At 39.0% G+C, this 13,578-nt stretch overlaps 1 protein-coding gene across 1 annotated transcript in view; it reads right to left on the bottom strand.

Moving 5' to 3' along the window:
* Nucleotides 1–13,578, bottom strand: part of tdp2b (tyrosyl-DNA phosphodiesterase 2b) — a 33,325-nt gene that overhangs the window by 14,728 nt on the left and 5,019 nt on the right. The window contains exons 3-4 of the mRNA XM_048524468.1: nucleotides 12,426–12,587; nucleotides 9,582–9,673 (exon numbers count right to left, since the gene is read on the bottom strand). Of these exons, the coding sequence (XP_048380425.1) occupies nucleotides 9,582–9,673; nucleotides 12,426–12,587 (254 nt within the window). The remainder of the gene's footprint in view (nucleotides 1–9,581; nucleotides 9,674–12,425; nucleotides 12,588–13,578) is intronic.

Genomic DNA, 13,578 nt, shown 5'->3' with positions numbered 1-13,578 from the left:
TCAATCCCAGGATCATTCTTGTCAACCTCCTAGGGCTCCCCACCAACATCAGCACATCCTTCCCTAGGAATGGGCCCAAAACTGCTCATAATATTCCAAGTGTGAACTGTCCAGAGTCTTATGCTGTTGAGATAATGTATCTCTGCTCTTGCATTTTAGCCCCTTGAAATGATGGTCAACACTGCATTTTCCTTCCTAGCTGGCATCTGACCCTGCATGTTAACCTTAAGAAAATCCTGACCTGGAACTCCCAATCCCTTCGTGGTCTCACTTTCTCAAGACTATTTTCTAAATGGGGAAAGGCTATATTTTTATTCTTCCTACCTCAAAGTGCATAACCTCAAACTTTCCCACATGGTATTCTATCATGCAACTTTTTTGTCCACTGTCCTAACCTGTTGGAGTCCTTCTGTAGCCTCCTGCTTCCTCAACACTATCTATCCCTCCATCTATCTTTGTGTCATCTGTGAATGTAGCAACAGTCCCCTCAGTTCCTTTATACATTAATGATCTCAACTATGTAAATAGTTAATAGCCCAACTCCTACCAGCAGCACTGCCATCCTGAAAAAGATTCTTTTATCCCCACACACTGCCCACTCCCTGTCAGGAATCTCTGCATTTATTAAATACAAAAGGTGAGTATATTACAAGAAACAAAAGGCACCTGTAATAAACAAGGAAATAAACAGGGAAATTGATAGATCAACTATTCAGAAGACAGGCTTGAATATGTTATTAGCTTAGCACAGGTTAAATACGATGAGACGCCAAACAGCAGTTTTAATCACAAACTTTAATAAGACTTCATGACCCTGCTCTGTCACTATCCACCTTCCCCTCCCTGCTGGCTAAGTTGGATACTTTGGGATCTCGACAACATAAAGCTCATCACTGGGGATAAGTGCGATTTTGAAGTATAGCTGGCCATTCCCACTTGCTGTAGCTAGTGCTACAATGACGACTTTGGACAGTGTAGGCCTTCAGACTGGGTTGAGTAGTTTTTGGAGGCCATCAGTTATCAAGTCTGCTAGTTGTGGTTGGTCACTGGTACAGAACAGGCCTGTGTTGTTAAGTTTCAGGGAGATAGCTGTGCAGATAGTTCTCAGGAGAGTAGATGGCTTGGATCCCTCTTCTGGGTACGGGTCTCTGGGTGCTCTTTGGAATCCTCGTGGTTCTAGTTTCCAAAGCTGCTTGTTGGAGCTGCAGCCAAAGCCTCTGGGGCAGCTGTTTCTGCAGGGGCTTGATATTGAAGAGGCTCTCCCTCTGTCCCAGATCAGGGCTAGCAGTTATACAGACTGGGTGCTCCATTATCTCCTCTCAAATCTATATTTATCCATCATGTTTCTGCCATCCCCTTTTGAGGCAATTAGCTTCCTGATAATTTAGAGTAGATGTAAATGTTGGTGCGTTTGCCGAGCTGGGAGGTTTGATAGCAGACATTTCATCCCCTTACAAGGTGACATCCTCACGCTGTCGAGCCTGTAAAGCGCTGTTGTCTTGGGCCAGTTGGAATTTATATGGGATGGAAATATCTATCAAACCTCCCAGCTCAGCGAACACCCCCAACATCCACAACCAGCACCCGAGGTGTAAATGTATTTTGATTAAGTGGAAAGTCAGGTATTTCTGCAAAAGAATATTAATTGAAATTGAATGTCTTGGTATCTATAAAAGCACCATAATGTCTGAATTAAATTGGCTTCTCAGGTCTGGTTAATTGTCCTTTCAGAGGAGAAGGGTTAATTGGATTTTCAGGCTGAACAACGGTTCCAAGAGGTTACCTCTGTCCACGTAATTTTCCCACAGCATAGGCCAGCTGCCTTTTTTTTTTGAAAAGTTTATTTTCGAAGTCCAGGATTTTGGTCCAGTATTTTAGAATGTGGGGATTTTTGCTCAATCCTACACTCCTCAAAAGAATTCTAACAGATTTGTCAGGCATGACCTGCCCTTGATGAAGTCATGCTAACTCAGCCCTATTTTACCATGCAGTTCCAAGTGCTCCACAGTCTGATCCTTAATAATGGACTCTAAATCTAACCAATGATTGAGGTCAGGATAACTGGCCCATATCTTTGATTTCTGCCTCCCACCACTCCCTTTCATAAATGGGGGTGTTACATTAGCCACGTTCCAGTCCTCTGGGACCCTCCCTGAATCCAGTGATTCCTGAAAAGTCACCCATCCTTCCACAATCTCTTTAGCTATTTCCTTCAAAACAATGGGGAGTAGTCCATCTAGTCCAGATGATTTAGCCACCTTCAGGCCTTTCAGATTCTGCAGCAGTTTCTCCTTAGTGATGGCTGCTACATCACCACTGTCCTCTGACTCACAAAGTTCTGGTATGCTAATGTCTCACCCCATGAAGAGAGATGTAAAGTTACCTTTTCAAACCTCTGCCATTTCTTTGTTCCCCATTACTACTTCCTCAGCTCCATTTCCCAGTAGTTCAAAATACACTCTTGCCTCTCTACTTTTATAGATCTACAAAATTCTTGAAAATGTTATATTACCAGCTAGCTTACCCTCATATTTCATCTTCTTGTCCATTCTTTTTTTAAAATTATTCTCTGCTGGTTTTTAAAAGGCATCACTATCCTCTGTCCTCCCACTAATCTTCACCATATTGCGTGCTGTTTCTTACGCTTTATGCAGTCACTGAATTGCACGGTCAGCTGTAGTTGCCTTGTCCTCCCCTTAGTATGTTTCTTCCTTGGGATGAATTTCTGCTGTGCCTCCTGAGTTACCCACCACTAACTCCTGCCATTGCTACTCCACAATCTTCCCTGCTAAATTCCCCTTCCAGTTGATTCTGGCCAGCCTCTTCCTCACGTCTTTGTACTTACCTTTATTCAATTGTAATATTATTATATCTGATTCCACCTTCTCCCTCTCAAACTGCAGGGTGAATTCTATCATATTATAGTCACTTGTCCTTAAGGTGAAGGAACCCCTAAGCGCCCCCATCAAGAGTAAACAGTGCAGTAATAGCACAAGTGTAAACAGCTCTCCAAGCATATATCTCATTGTGGTATGTAGGACCTTATAGTGTTGCTCCTTATTCTATGATGGAACAGTGATTACACTTCAAAATTGTGACTTACAGATGTTCATTAAGGGTGGCTATTTTATAAATGCAAGGTTATTTTTCTTTCCTAAACTTAAGAGATCTAGCTGGTGGAACATTCGGCGGTATTCTTCCAAAAGATATTGACCAGAGGAACAGCTCAGCCAAATGTTTAACGATGCATTAAACAGAGCTGAGAAATGCAACAGACATCATAAACCTTCAAGTCCAGTGATCCGGGAAAAGTCAAAAAAGTAATTTCTGTAACCTAGAAGTCCAAGAGTAAAAGCGGGGCTATGGAAAGAATAGGTCCTCTAAAAAAATCAGTATGACCATCAATGTGTGGAGCCACAAGACATGGGGGAAGATTTTAAATAAATAATTCTCCTCAGCATTTACTGAGGATGCTAAAGAAAGAAGGGAAACACGTGGGGATGTTTTGGACCATACACATATTACCAGAGAGGTGCTTGCAGCCTTAGATCACATTAAGGTTGGTAAATCCCCTTGGCCCGATCAAGTCCAGCCTTGGATGTTGTGGGAAGCTAGGGAAGAAATTGCAGAGGCCCTAGCAGAGATTTTTGCTTCATCTTTAGCCACTGGTGAAGTTCTGGAAGACTGGAAGTGGAGGCTAACGTTCCATTGTTTAAGAAAGGTAACAAAGACAAGCCAGGGAATAACAGGCCTGTGAGCCTGACATCAGCAGTAGGGAAGTTATTGGACAGGATACAGAGGGACAAGTTCAACACGAATTTGGAAAGTCAAGTTCTGATTGGGGTTAGTCAGCATGGATTCTTTATCATAGATGAGGGTAAGGCAGTGAATGTTGTCTATATAGACTTGAGTAAGGCCTTTGACAAGGTCCCACATGGCTGGCTAGTCATGAAAGTTAGGTCACAGAGGATCCAGGGACAGCTAGGTAATTGGATTCAAAATTGGCTCAGGTGGTAGGAAACAGAGGGTGATGGTTGAAGGCTGTTTCTCAGACTGGAGGCCCATGACTGGGGGATTGGTGCTGGGACCTTTGTTATTTACATAAACGATCTGGATGTGAATGTAGAAGGCATGATTAGTAAGTTTGCAGATGATACCTCTTAATTTTGTATCATTGATAGCAAGGAAGATTATCAAATATTACAGAGGGATGTTGTTCATATGGGGAAGTGGGCTGAGGATTGGCAAATGCAATTCAATACAGATAAGTATGAGGTGTTGCACTTTGGAAAGTCAAACCAAGGTAGAACTTATACAGTAAAATGCTAAGAGGAATCTAAGAATACAAACACAGTTTGTTGAAGTGGCGTCACAGGTAGACAGGGTGGTGAAGGCAGTATTTAGCATGCTGGCCTTCATAAGTCGAGGCATTGAGTATAAGAGTTGTGAACGTTACATTACAGTTGTATATGTCGTTGGTGAAGCCACATATGGAGTACTGTATACCGTTTTGGTCACACTTCATAGGAAAGGTATAGTTAAATCTTCTTTACACACTTACCAGTTTGCGAGGATATTGCCAGAACTAGTAAGCCTGAGTTATAGGGAGGGGTCGGCCAGGATACAATTTTATTCCTTGGAACATAGCAGAATGAGGTGTATAAAATCACAAGGGACACAAATAGGACAAATGTGTATTTTTCCTCAGGGATGGGGAATTGAAAACTAGAATACATAAAAGTTTAGGGTGAGAGAGGAAAGATTTAAGAAGGACCTGAGGAGCAACTTCTTCATGCGGAGTGTGGTCTGTATCTGGGGTGGGTTACCAGAGAAAGTGGTTGAGGCAGGTACAATAGCAACAACTAAAAAAAAAAATTGGAAAAGGTACAAGGATGGAAGGGTTTAAGAGGGATATGGACCAAACATGTGCAATCGGAACTGAGTGGGCACCACGGTCAGCTAACTGATTACAACTTAGCATTTACTGGCAAGCCTACAGTTTAAAGCGGACTTCTTTCCTCTGGTGGATAATTGTTTGGACTCAGGATTACAGCACTGAGGCGCATCAACATAATGCCCAAAGCTGCCACAAGGATGTGTGCTTTTTACTATCTCCAATGATTTGTATGATGGGATCCAGTATAAATTATTCAAAATACTGCAGATACAAAGCTGATGGAATATCAGATCCTTTCCTCAACTCACTGTGGTCGTGTCAAGCCACTGAATACTGTTAAATGTGGAGGATTTCAACCCTTTGTGTGAGGCAATCACAGAAGAATGTTGATCATGATTTTTTTTTAAGCACATCTGTTTCCAAACAGTATTATAAGTACAGGCCTTGTTCATCATGACAGGTGAAAGTGTTTCAGAATTTACTTCTGTCATGATAACTCTAAATTTAAAGGTTAAATATAAAGAGTACTCATTGTACTTCACATCAAAAGCAGGGGAATTGCAGTGATATACTGAAATTTCTTTATAAGGTGCAACACCTTGTAATTTTTCAACTGTTTTGTTACTGAAGAAGAGTATAACCAAATATCACTTCTTTACCTCTCAAAATATAATGCTCTGATTTGGGGAGATACTCCACCTCGTCATAGTTGCCACGTTAAAGTTCACTTTGCTATCTGCCAGCTGTTAAAATTTGAGGGTTACAACATTATGATATTTTGGCATGGTGTCTTTAATCAAAAGGTAAAATGAAAAAGGGATCAGAGACCAGTTCTGAAATCTGGCCCAGAGTGAGGTTCAATTGTTGGAGAGTGAAGGGAAAAAACTGTTTTACTGAGAGGACGTTTAAGTGTTGATACTTGGAGACAGTGGCAAAATGCTATTTAAGACTCAGTCTCAAAAGGTTCAGAAAAATAGTGTTGAGGATATTGGATTATAAACAGGTGTTTTAATCTGACCATTTACTTCAAAGATAAAACAGTTGGGGTTTCTATAGCATTTATGCTAATTTTGGTATTGCCTGGGTACTTTGGATTTCCAAGCATGGCAGCTACTTCCAGAACCTGAAGTCAATACTAAAAATGGCATGGGCATGTCAATCATCACGGCTGGATCTATGCAGCAGACATATAGCAATGCAATTTAGAGATTCCATTGGTTTCAAAGTTGTTTATCAGCCTTTCTACCAGGATACAAGATCCAAGTGATTCACGTTGCCATTGCTGATGGGCTTTGAGAGGGGGAACGGCGCAGAGGTTTTCATGAAGTATCACTGAATAGCACAGACAAGTGCTTTAGTCTAGCAGGATGTAAGACAGTGAGGGAACGAACAGAAAGAAAGCAGCAAGAGACCCAGAGTCTTTACAGTCCATCATGCAGGACTGCAGGTAGAAACACACATTCAGATTGAAAAAAAATCAAACTTATGGAGAGTTAAACAAAGCTGAAGAGTCACCTAGTTTGTGGCAATGACAGAATCTCCAGTAATGCTCTCACCATCAAAAAGGTCAGTTCTGGGTTTAGTAAATACCAGGCTGGGAAAAGAAAAGTAAACCCTCGGGAGGCAAGAATTATTTTGAACTGATTCTGGGAATACAGGTGTTTATTTAGAGGGCAGCATAAAGTAAACATGTTACTTTTCCACCCAATGGAAAAATTGAGATGGTCTTAGGGGCTGCTTTTTGATTTTTTCCATTCTGATTAATTCATTTATTAGGTAATTTTATCACATTAACAACACCTTCTGTATTTGTAGTAAACAAGAACAGAAATTGCTGGAGAAACTCAGCATATCTGGCAGCATCTGTGAAAGAGAAAACAGAATTAATGTTTCAAGTTCACATTAACTCTTTTCTCTTCGCATGCTGCCAGACCCAGAGTTTCTCCACCAATTTCTGTTGATGTTTGTTGCAGACCTCCAGCACTCGCAGTTCTTTGTTTTATCCTTCTGTATTTTTGTTGTTAGATGTGGTATTTCGACAATCTCAGCAGAATTGGAAGAATTAATCAATATCCCACAATTATCAGCCATGCTTCACTGAACTTAAAGCAACAAAACAAGAAAACCATTAATTTCCTAGATATCACTACTCAAATTTGTACAAGTCAACAAGCATAAATTAAAAAAAAATTCGAAATAATTGATACAGTTTTACATTCAAAACACAACCACAAGCATACTTTCCAAAAACATGTAAAGTCACAGATAGTGGGTTTTCACCACAATTGTGCAAAGCTGGAATATTTTAACTGTGTAGACTTGAATCTCAAGACTCTCAGACATTTTATTTCCTGCAAAATAGCTTCTGAACTTAGCCTGCCTTAAGTTGGACGTCACATATTCATTTGCAAAGAATTCATTATCCAAGTGATTTCAAGGTTTTCCTCACTCTCAGTTAGTTGATTTCCTTTGAGATAAAATGGCTCCTTGTACTTTAGGGTCTTTTCTCTTCACAACTTGCTTTTGTGCATTCCCCCACCCCTAGTTAAAGCATCCTTCAACTCCTTAAGCACAACGCCCAACCTCCATATTTTGAATCTTCCTTTATCGTGCAACCCACTTTGGAGCCTTTTTCTTCCCTTCGCCTCTCTTCCATCCATCTCCTGTCACGCAGCAAATGCCAAACTCCACTTCAAACGCAACAGTTAGAACTCCCAGCCTCAGTAAAAGGCCCCAACCCTTACAGCTCCATAAACACTGCCCTGGCAAAAGGTTTGACTCCTCAGCAGTCTGACTCTTTTCCCAGTTATGGCAAACTACACGTAGCCACGGATCCAACTCCCAAAAAAAAACAAAAAAAGCCCAAACCCCCAGTGATTTTCTCACTGCCAACGTTTTACTTTCTTAACTACCTGTTGCTCCAATCTGATTGCTGTCCAATCATCAACTTGTTCTCACCTATGAGCGGCAAACTTAAAAGAGAACCATCCTGTGACTGGAGAAGGTCCTCAGCAATTCTACATATGGATAAACTTTCTGCAATTACTAGTCTCCCCAGTAGTGGAATTTTCCGATGTTTTTGATGGCTTTCAGAATTCATCTGCTGTCCCAAATATTTTGTGCATCAGTTCTAGAAATAAGAAAAGTGTATTCCATTCTGCAAAATAAAGAAAAACCAATCGAATTTTTTGAAGAATGCTGCAAAGCTACCAATTGCAAACGTTGTTAATTCTCAAATGTGCATCAGGAGAGTTGACTTGCCTGCTGTAAATCTTCATTTGTAGGATATTTAATAGAGAAGAAAACTGTCAAAATTAAATTTGGAGGCTGCTTCTATATCTCAACGTTTACATATAGCGGTCATACTGGTCAGCTGATCAGCCACAGGTCTAAGGAAATTTCATCTATCAAAAACATCTCCTGCAGCTGCCGAGTGCATTATTAAAATGATTCTCTTTCTTGCCCAAACTAAAGTTGGTGAATGAGAGTCGATAATCACAAACAGAAATGAACAAAACATCTTTAACAAATATAAAGCCTACAACAAGGCAATAGAGCTGAAAACATGCCATTGGAACTGGCAAGTCGTTACTGAGGCAGAATAATCTATATTCACTCTAAATGACGTTTATCAATACTTTACTTGCTGACATGAAACAGCATGTGAATTAGCAGGTGTATCTCAAATATTTACAAATATCAATTTATGATATTGTTGGAATGAAGTAGTATATTGGGTCAGAAGTAAACTGTTAAACAAATAAAACATTATAAGTTTCAAAAATCAATTCAATATTGTGTACATCTTGCATGCATTCAGCAATAATCAGTGGTGCATTAGTTACAAAAGTCTTCAGATTTTAAAGCAGTATATTGTATTTCTATAACCACTAAGTTAATAAACTTGTTACAACTTGTACAAACTTGTCCTTTAGTGTTCATCTTAATTTAGTAGTCACCTAACATTATGTGTATGCACGTGTTCAATATCAGCAGTTGATTGGTGTCAGCAGACAGATGCTCATCAAAAACTTGTCAAATGCAAAGCAGAAATTAGCTGTACTTCAATGTAGTTTGTATAACAGACCAGTAGAAGGCTTGCTGAACAGACTTTTCATTCCCTCATTAACCCATTTATCACTGAACAATTTTTGATTTATATCACAATTGTTACAGTATAAGAGAAGATCATTAGGCCTACTGCATCAGCAATAGCTCTCCAAACAATCATTTCACAATGCCACTCCCTGCCTTTTCCTTGCAACCCTGCACATTGTTCTTTTTCAGGCAACAGTATTTCTAATGCTTCAATTGAACCTGCCTCCACCACACCCGATAGCAACATTAACATGAGACATCCCAAGGTGCTTAACAGATGACTAAAAGCTAGGTCAAAATATAGATTTTAAAGGAATGTTTTAAGAGAATGTTTTGAATGCAAAGAGATTTGAAGAAGGAATTCTAAAGCTTACAGTTAAGTAGATGAACGCAAGACTATTACCTGTAAACTTGTATTGTAACTTTTAAATTCCCCATTACAATAGCAATTACTGCCCAGGGTGAAATCTCAGAACTAGTGATTAATTAAAAATTTCCAATACTTTCAAAAATTTAAACAAGTCATTTTCCCCTCATTCAGTCACAAAAATGATACCCAAGATTTAGATCATAGTTCATTCCATACCTGGAATAATTGTATAGCTGACTGCTCGTTTCTTTAAGTAAAGGTAATAGGGTTCAATAACTTCCTGAAGAAACACTATATCAGGGCTATATCTAAAGCAAAGAAAAAAGGTCCAGTTAGACATTCCTCAAAACCTAAAAAGCATTTAGATATTTTAAATACAAATCAAAGAATTCAAATCCTACGATCCTAAATACACCATAATAGCAACTCAAATTATGCCACAGCATAATAGACTCAGACAAGAGCAAACTACAGCCTAATGCATAAGTAAAAGGCTAGGTAATCAATACCATTAAAGGTACTAAAAGGTAAATACTCCAGGTACAGGGAAACAACACAAAGTAGCAAAACTGAAAAGAAGCAAGGACCATAAATTAAAATATATCTTGCCCACACAGGAAAGGACAGCACTTAAGGCCTACTTAAAACTATGATGCAAAATTTCATGGAGCCCAAATAACAAGAGTGCGATTAAAAAATTATTTCAGTTTAAAGACTATGATATTGATCCAAAGAGACAAAGCTTAGAGCCAAGCACAAACGGGGAGTTTTTTTTTCCCCCCAGTTTATTCTTTGGACAAGAGAGTCACTGGCTGGGCCAACATTTATTGTCCATCCCTAATTGTTCAGACATCTGGAATCATATGTAGACCAGACTAGGTAAGGATGGCAGTTTCCTTCCCTAAAAGAATATTAGTGAACCATTTGGGTTTTTCCAACAATTAATGGTCAACATGAGACTCTTAATTCCAAATTTTTATTGAATTCAAAATTCTACCATCTGCTGTAGCAGGATTCGAATCTGGGTCCCCAAAACATTACCTAGGTCTCTGAATTAACAGTCCTATGATAGTACCACTAGGCCATCACCTTCCCTCTACTCCTAGTATTCCAAGTTACAAGCTCTTTAGAATGTACAGGAAAATTAACAAAGGAAAAACAGTAATATTGGTAAGCATTGCTACCAGATTAGCAAGGAAAGATATCTGTGAGCGGGCAGTACAAACAGTAAAGTTGAGGTCAAATAAAGGATTTTTTTTAAAAAAACAGAAACCCATGTCTCACTCACACACACACAGACGGAAAGTTTGCTGCTCAAGTTTTTGCAGGAATCTATTGAGACAACAATTTAGACACAGATTAGGCTAAGCACAAAGGTAGCAAATTTATGCTGACTGGGACAAGTTTCCCAACAATATGCTCTTGAACTAATGATGAAACAGATCGAACAGAATGCTGGAGAAACTCGGTCTGGCAGAATCTATGGAGGAAAAATAGAGATAACAAGGCGTAGAGCTGGATAAACACAGCAGGCCAAGTAGCATCAGGAGCAGGAATGCTGACGTTTTGGGTCTAGACCCTTCTTCAAAAATGAAGAAGGGTGTAGACCCGAAACATCAGCTTTCTTGCTCCTCTGTTGCTGCTCGGCCTGCTGTGTTCATCCAGCTCTGCACCTCGTTATCTCAGATTCTCCAGCATCAGAGGGAAAATAAAGAGTTAGCATTAAGTCTGTTATGACTCTCCTAATCTCAAAAATGGAAAGGGATTCTGAATTAAGAACTTTTGAAATGGAAAGGGAGGAAAAAGATAAAAGGAAATTGGGTCAAGAAATGGCATTAGAGTAGCTTGAATTTCAAAGAGATAAAAAGAAAAAAACTTAGAGAACATGGATTGACTATGGAATATCTGGGAGCAAAGGGGGAAAAAAAAGAGAAGGTAATAACACAGAACATGATTCTAATTCCAAATGAGAGACTTAATTTAACTAAGAATCATCCTCCTTATAGCCTAAATTTTATGAGGGTGAATATAATGGTATTTTAACTCATTTAAGAAGATAGCTGGATCAACAAATATGCCAAAATATATTTGAACTTTAAACGGTATAGTATTTTGACAAGTCCAAAATGACTCACAGTTTGACAGAAGTACAAATGGCAGGATATGAAACTGTAAAAACTGTGATATTCAATGCTGATGAACTGGTGTTTGAAGTTTGTTAAACAACATTTAGGACTATAAAAAGAAATTCCATTAGAGCAGTTGTAGAATTTACAAGGGAGAAAGGTGGCTATGGGATCAGCAGTTTAGATCACTCAAACAAGACGTTTTTTTCAGAATGTAAAGGTATTTTAGGAATTTGCACAAATTCATGAACAGCATTCCTGCAATTTCTAAAACTAAAGGAGCATCAAGCATTACATATTTGAGAAACAACAGTTTTGGCAGCCTGGACATCAGACAGATAATCATAGGTGGGAACATCTGTGTGGTCCTCTGGAAATTTATCCCAGTAGCCAGCTACAGCCCTTCACTTTTCGCTGCAAGTTATCTTTACAAAATCACCTGTTGAAAGGAAAAGAGGAGGGAAAAAAAACTCCTTCAGAGGCACGAATAGAGCAAAACCTCAACTAGTGAATGAAATACTGAGAACAGTGTATCTACAATTTTGCTTCATTAGCAAAGTATTAGAATGAGTTGAAAGACAGCCAAAAGAAAACAGCCCAACCTGTGATGGGAATTGAAGCCAGAATTGTTTCTGACATTCTTTCTCTTCCCTACCTAAAGTATTTGTGAATTGTTTCATCCGCGTCTTTTAAGTATATGAATGTTAAGAAAGAGAAAGGAAGAGTTTACATTATAGATTTTTGAATCATAATTCAGCTTTTATTCTTTTGCCATTGGTGTAAGAAGTTACATTTCAATTAATAATTATTTTCCTACTTCATGGAAGGAAAGCCTTACACAGAAACGGTGCTGAAAGCATGCAAAATGCACATTTTTATGAATTCTTTTACCATTTAACTACCTTGTTCATTCTGCTGGAACGTTTATACTCACAGTGCTAGGCAAGCACAAACTCCCCGTGCTCTTTCCTGCAAGTTTGCCAGATCAAGTCCATCTATGTTCCACGTTAACAACGAGATCTGACTTTCATCTACTCGTGGCTGTTCAGTATTTCCCTTGCTGGTCTGCTCATTATCAGTGTTTGTCAAGTCAATGCTACATTAAAAAAAATGAATAGTCAAAGCAAGTTCATCTGTACTACATAGTCATCTTAACTGCTCTGCACTAGCCACATTGCCAATTGCATTCAAAAATACTTGTGCATGATCAAATACATGGATGCACCCTCTTCCTCTTACACATAAACCACACAAACGTGTACACAACAGCTATGTATTTACACAACACCTTTAACATTGCCAAATGTCTCAAAATGCTTTTTAGGAGTGTGATGAAACCATATTTATCCCAACTAAAGGGGATAAATGTTAGAACCGATGTTCATCAAGTTTGGTCAGTGGTCAATTTCAATTTTTTTTTGATTAAACGGTTTAGACACATTATGCCTTGAAGCTTGTTCTTCTGGCCCAAAGGTAGGGACACCACCACTGTGTTTTTAAAAGAACCATCTTACAGGAAGAAACAAGTAGACAGGTGGAAAGGTTTCACCCAAGTATTTGGTGCCACTATCGCTGCTACACAACAATGAGATATTGACATTAAATAGCAAATAAGAGCAATAAATTAACAACAGGAGGCTTCTCAAATAGGCAAATGAGGTATACACTAAGGGTATAAAATAAAACAAGAGGGTGACAGTGGTAACACGGCTAACTAGTAACTCAGAAGCTCAAACTAATGCTCTGGGAAAGTGAGTTTAAATATAACTGCCACAGAATCAGGTGGAATTCAAAATCAATTTAAATATTAGAGCTATGGAATGTTGACAATGAAAACTATCATCCACTTTCATAAAAAACCCCATCTGGCTCACTAATGAATTTGAGGGAAGGATATCTGCCATCCTTACCCAGTCCAGGCTCAGCAATGTAGCTGGCTCTTAACTACCCTTTGAAACAGCCTAGCAAGCCATTCTATTCATGAGCAAGTAAGAATGAGGAATAAATAGTGATCTTACCTAGCTACACCCACACACCAGGAAAGAACAAGAAATACAGATTTCCAAACTTTCCAATTTCTGTCTATT

The sequence above is a fragment of the Stegostoma tigrinum genome, chromosome 2 (genome assembly GCF_030684315.1).
Source record: "Stegostoma tigrinum isolate sSteTig4 chromosome 2, sSteTig4.hap1, whole genome shotgun sequence".
NCBI lineage: Eukaryota > Metazoa > Chordata > Chondrichthyes > Orectolobiformes > Stegostomatidae > Stegostoma > Stegostoma tigrinum.
This window is presented reverse-complemented; position numbering and strand designations above follow the sequence as displayed.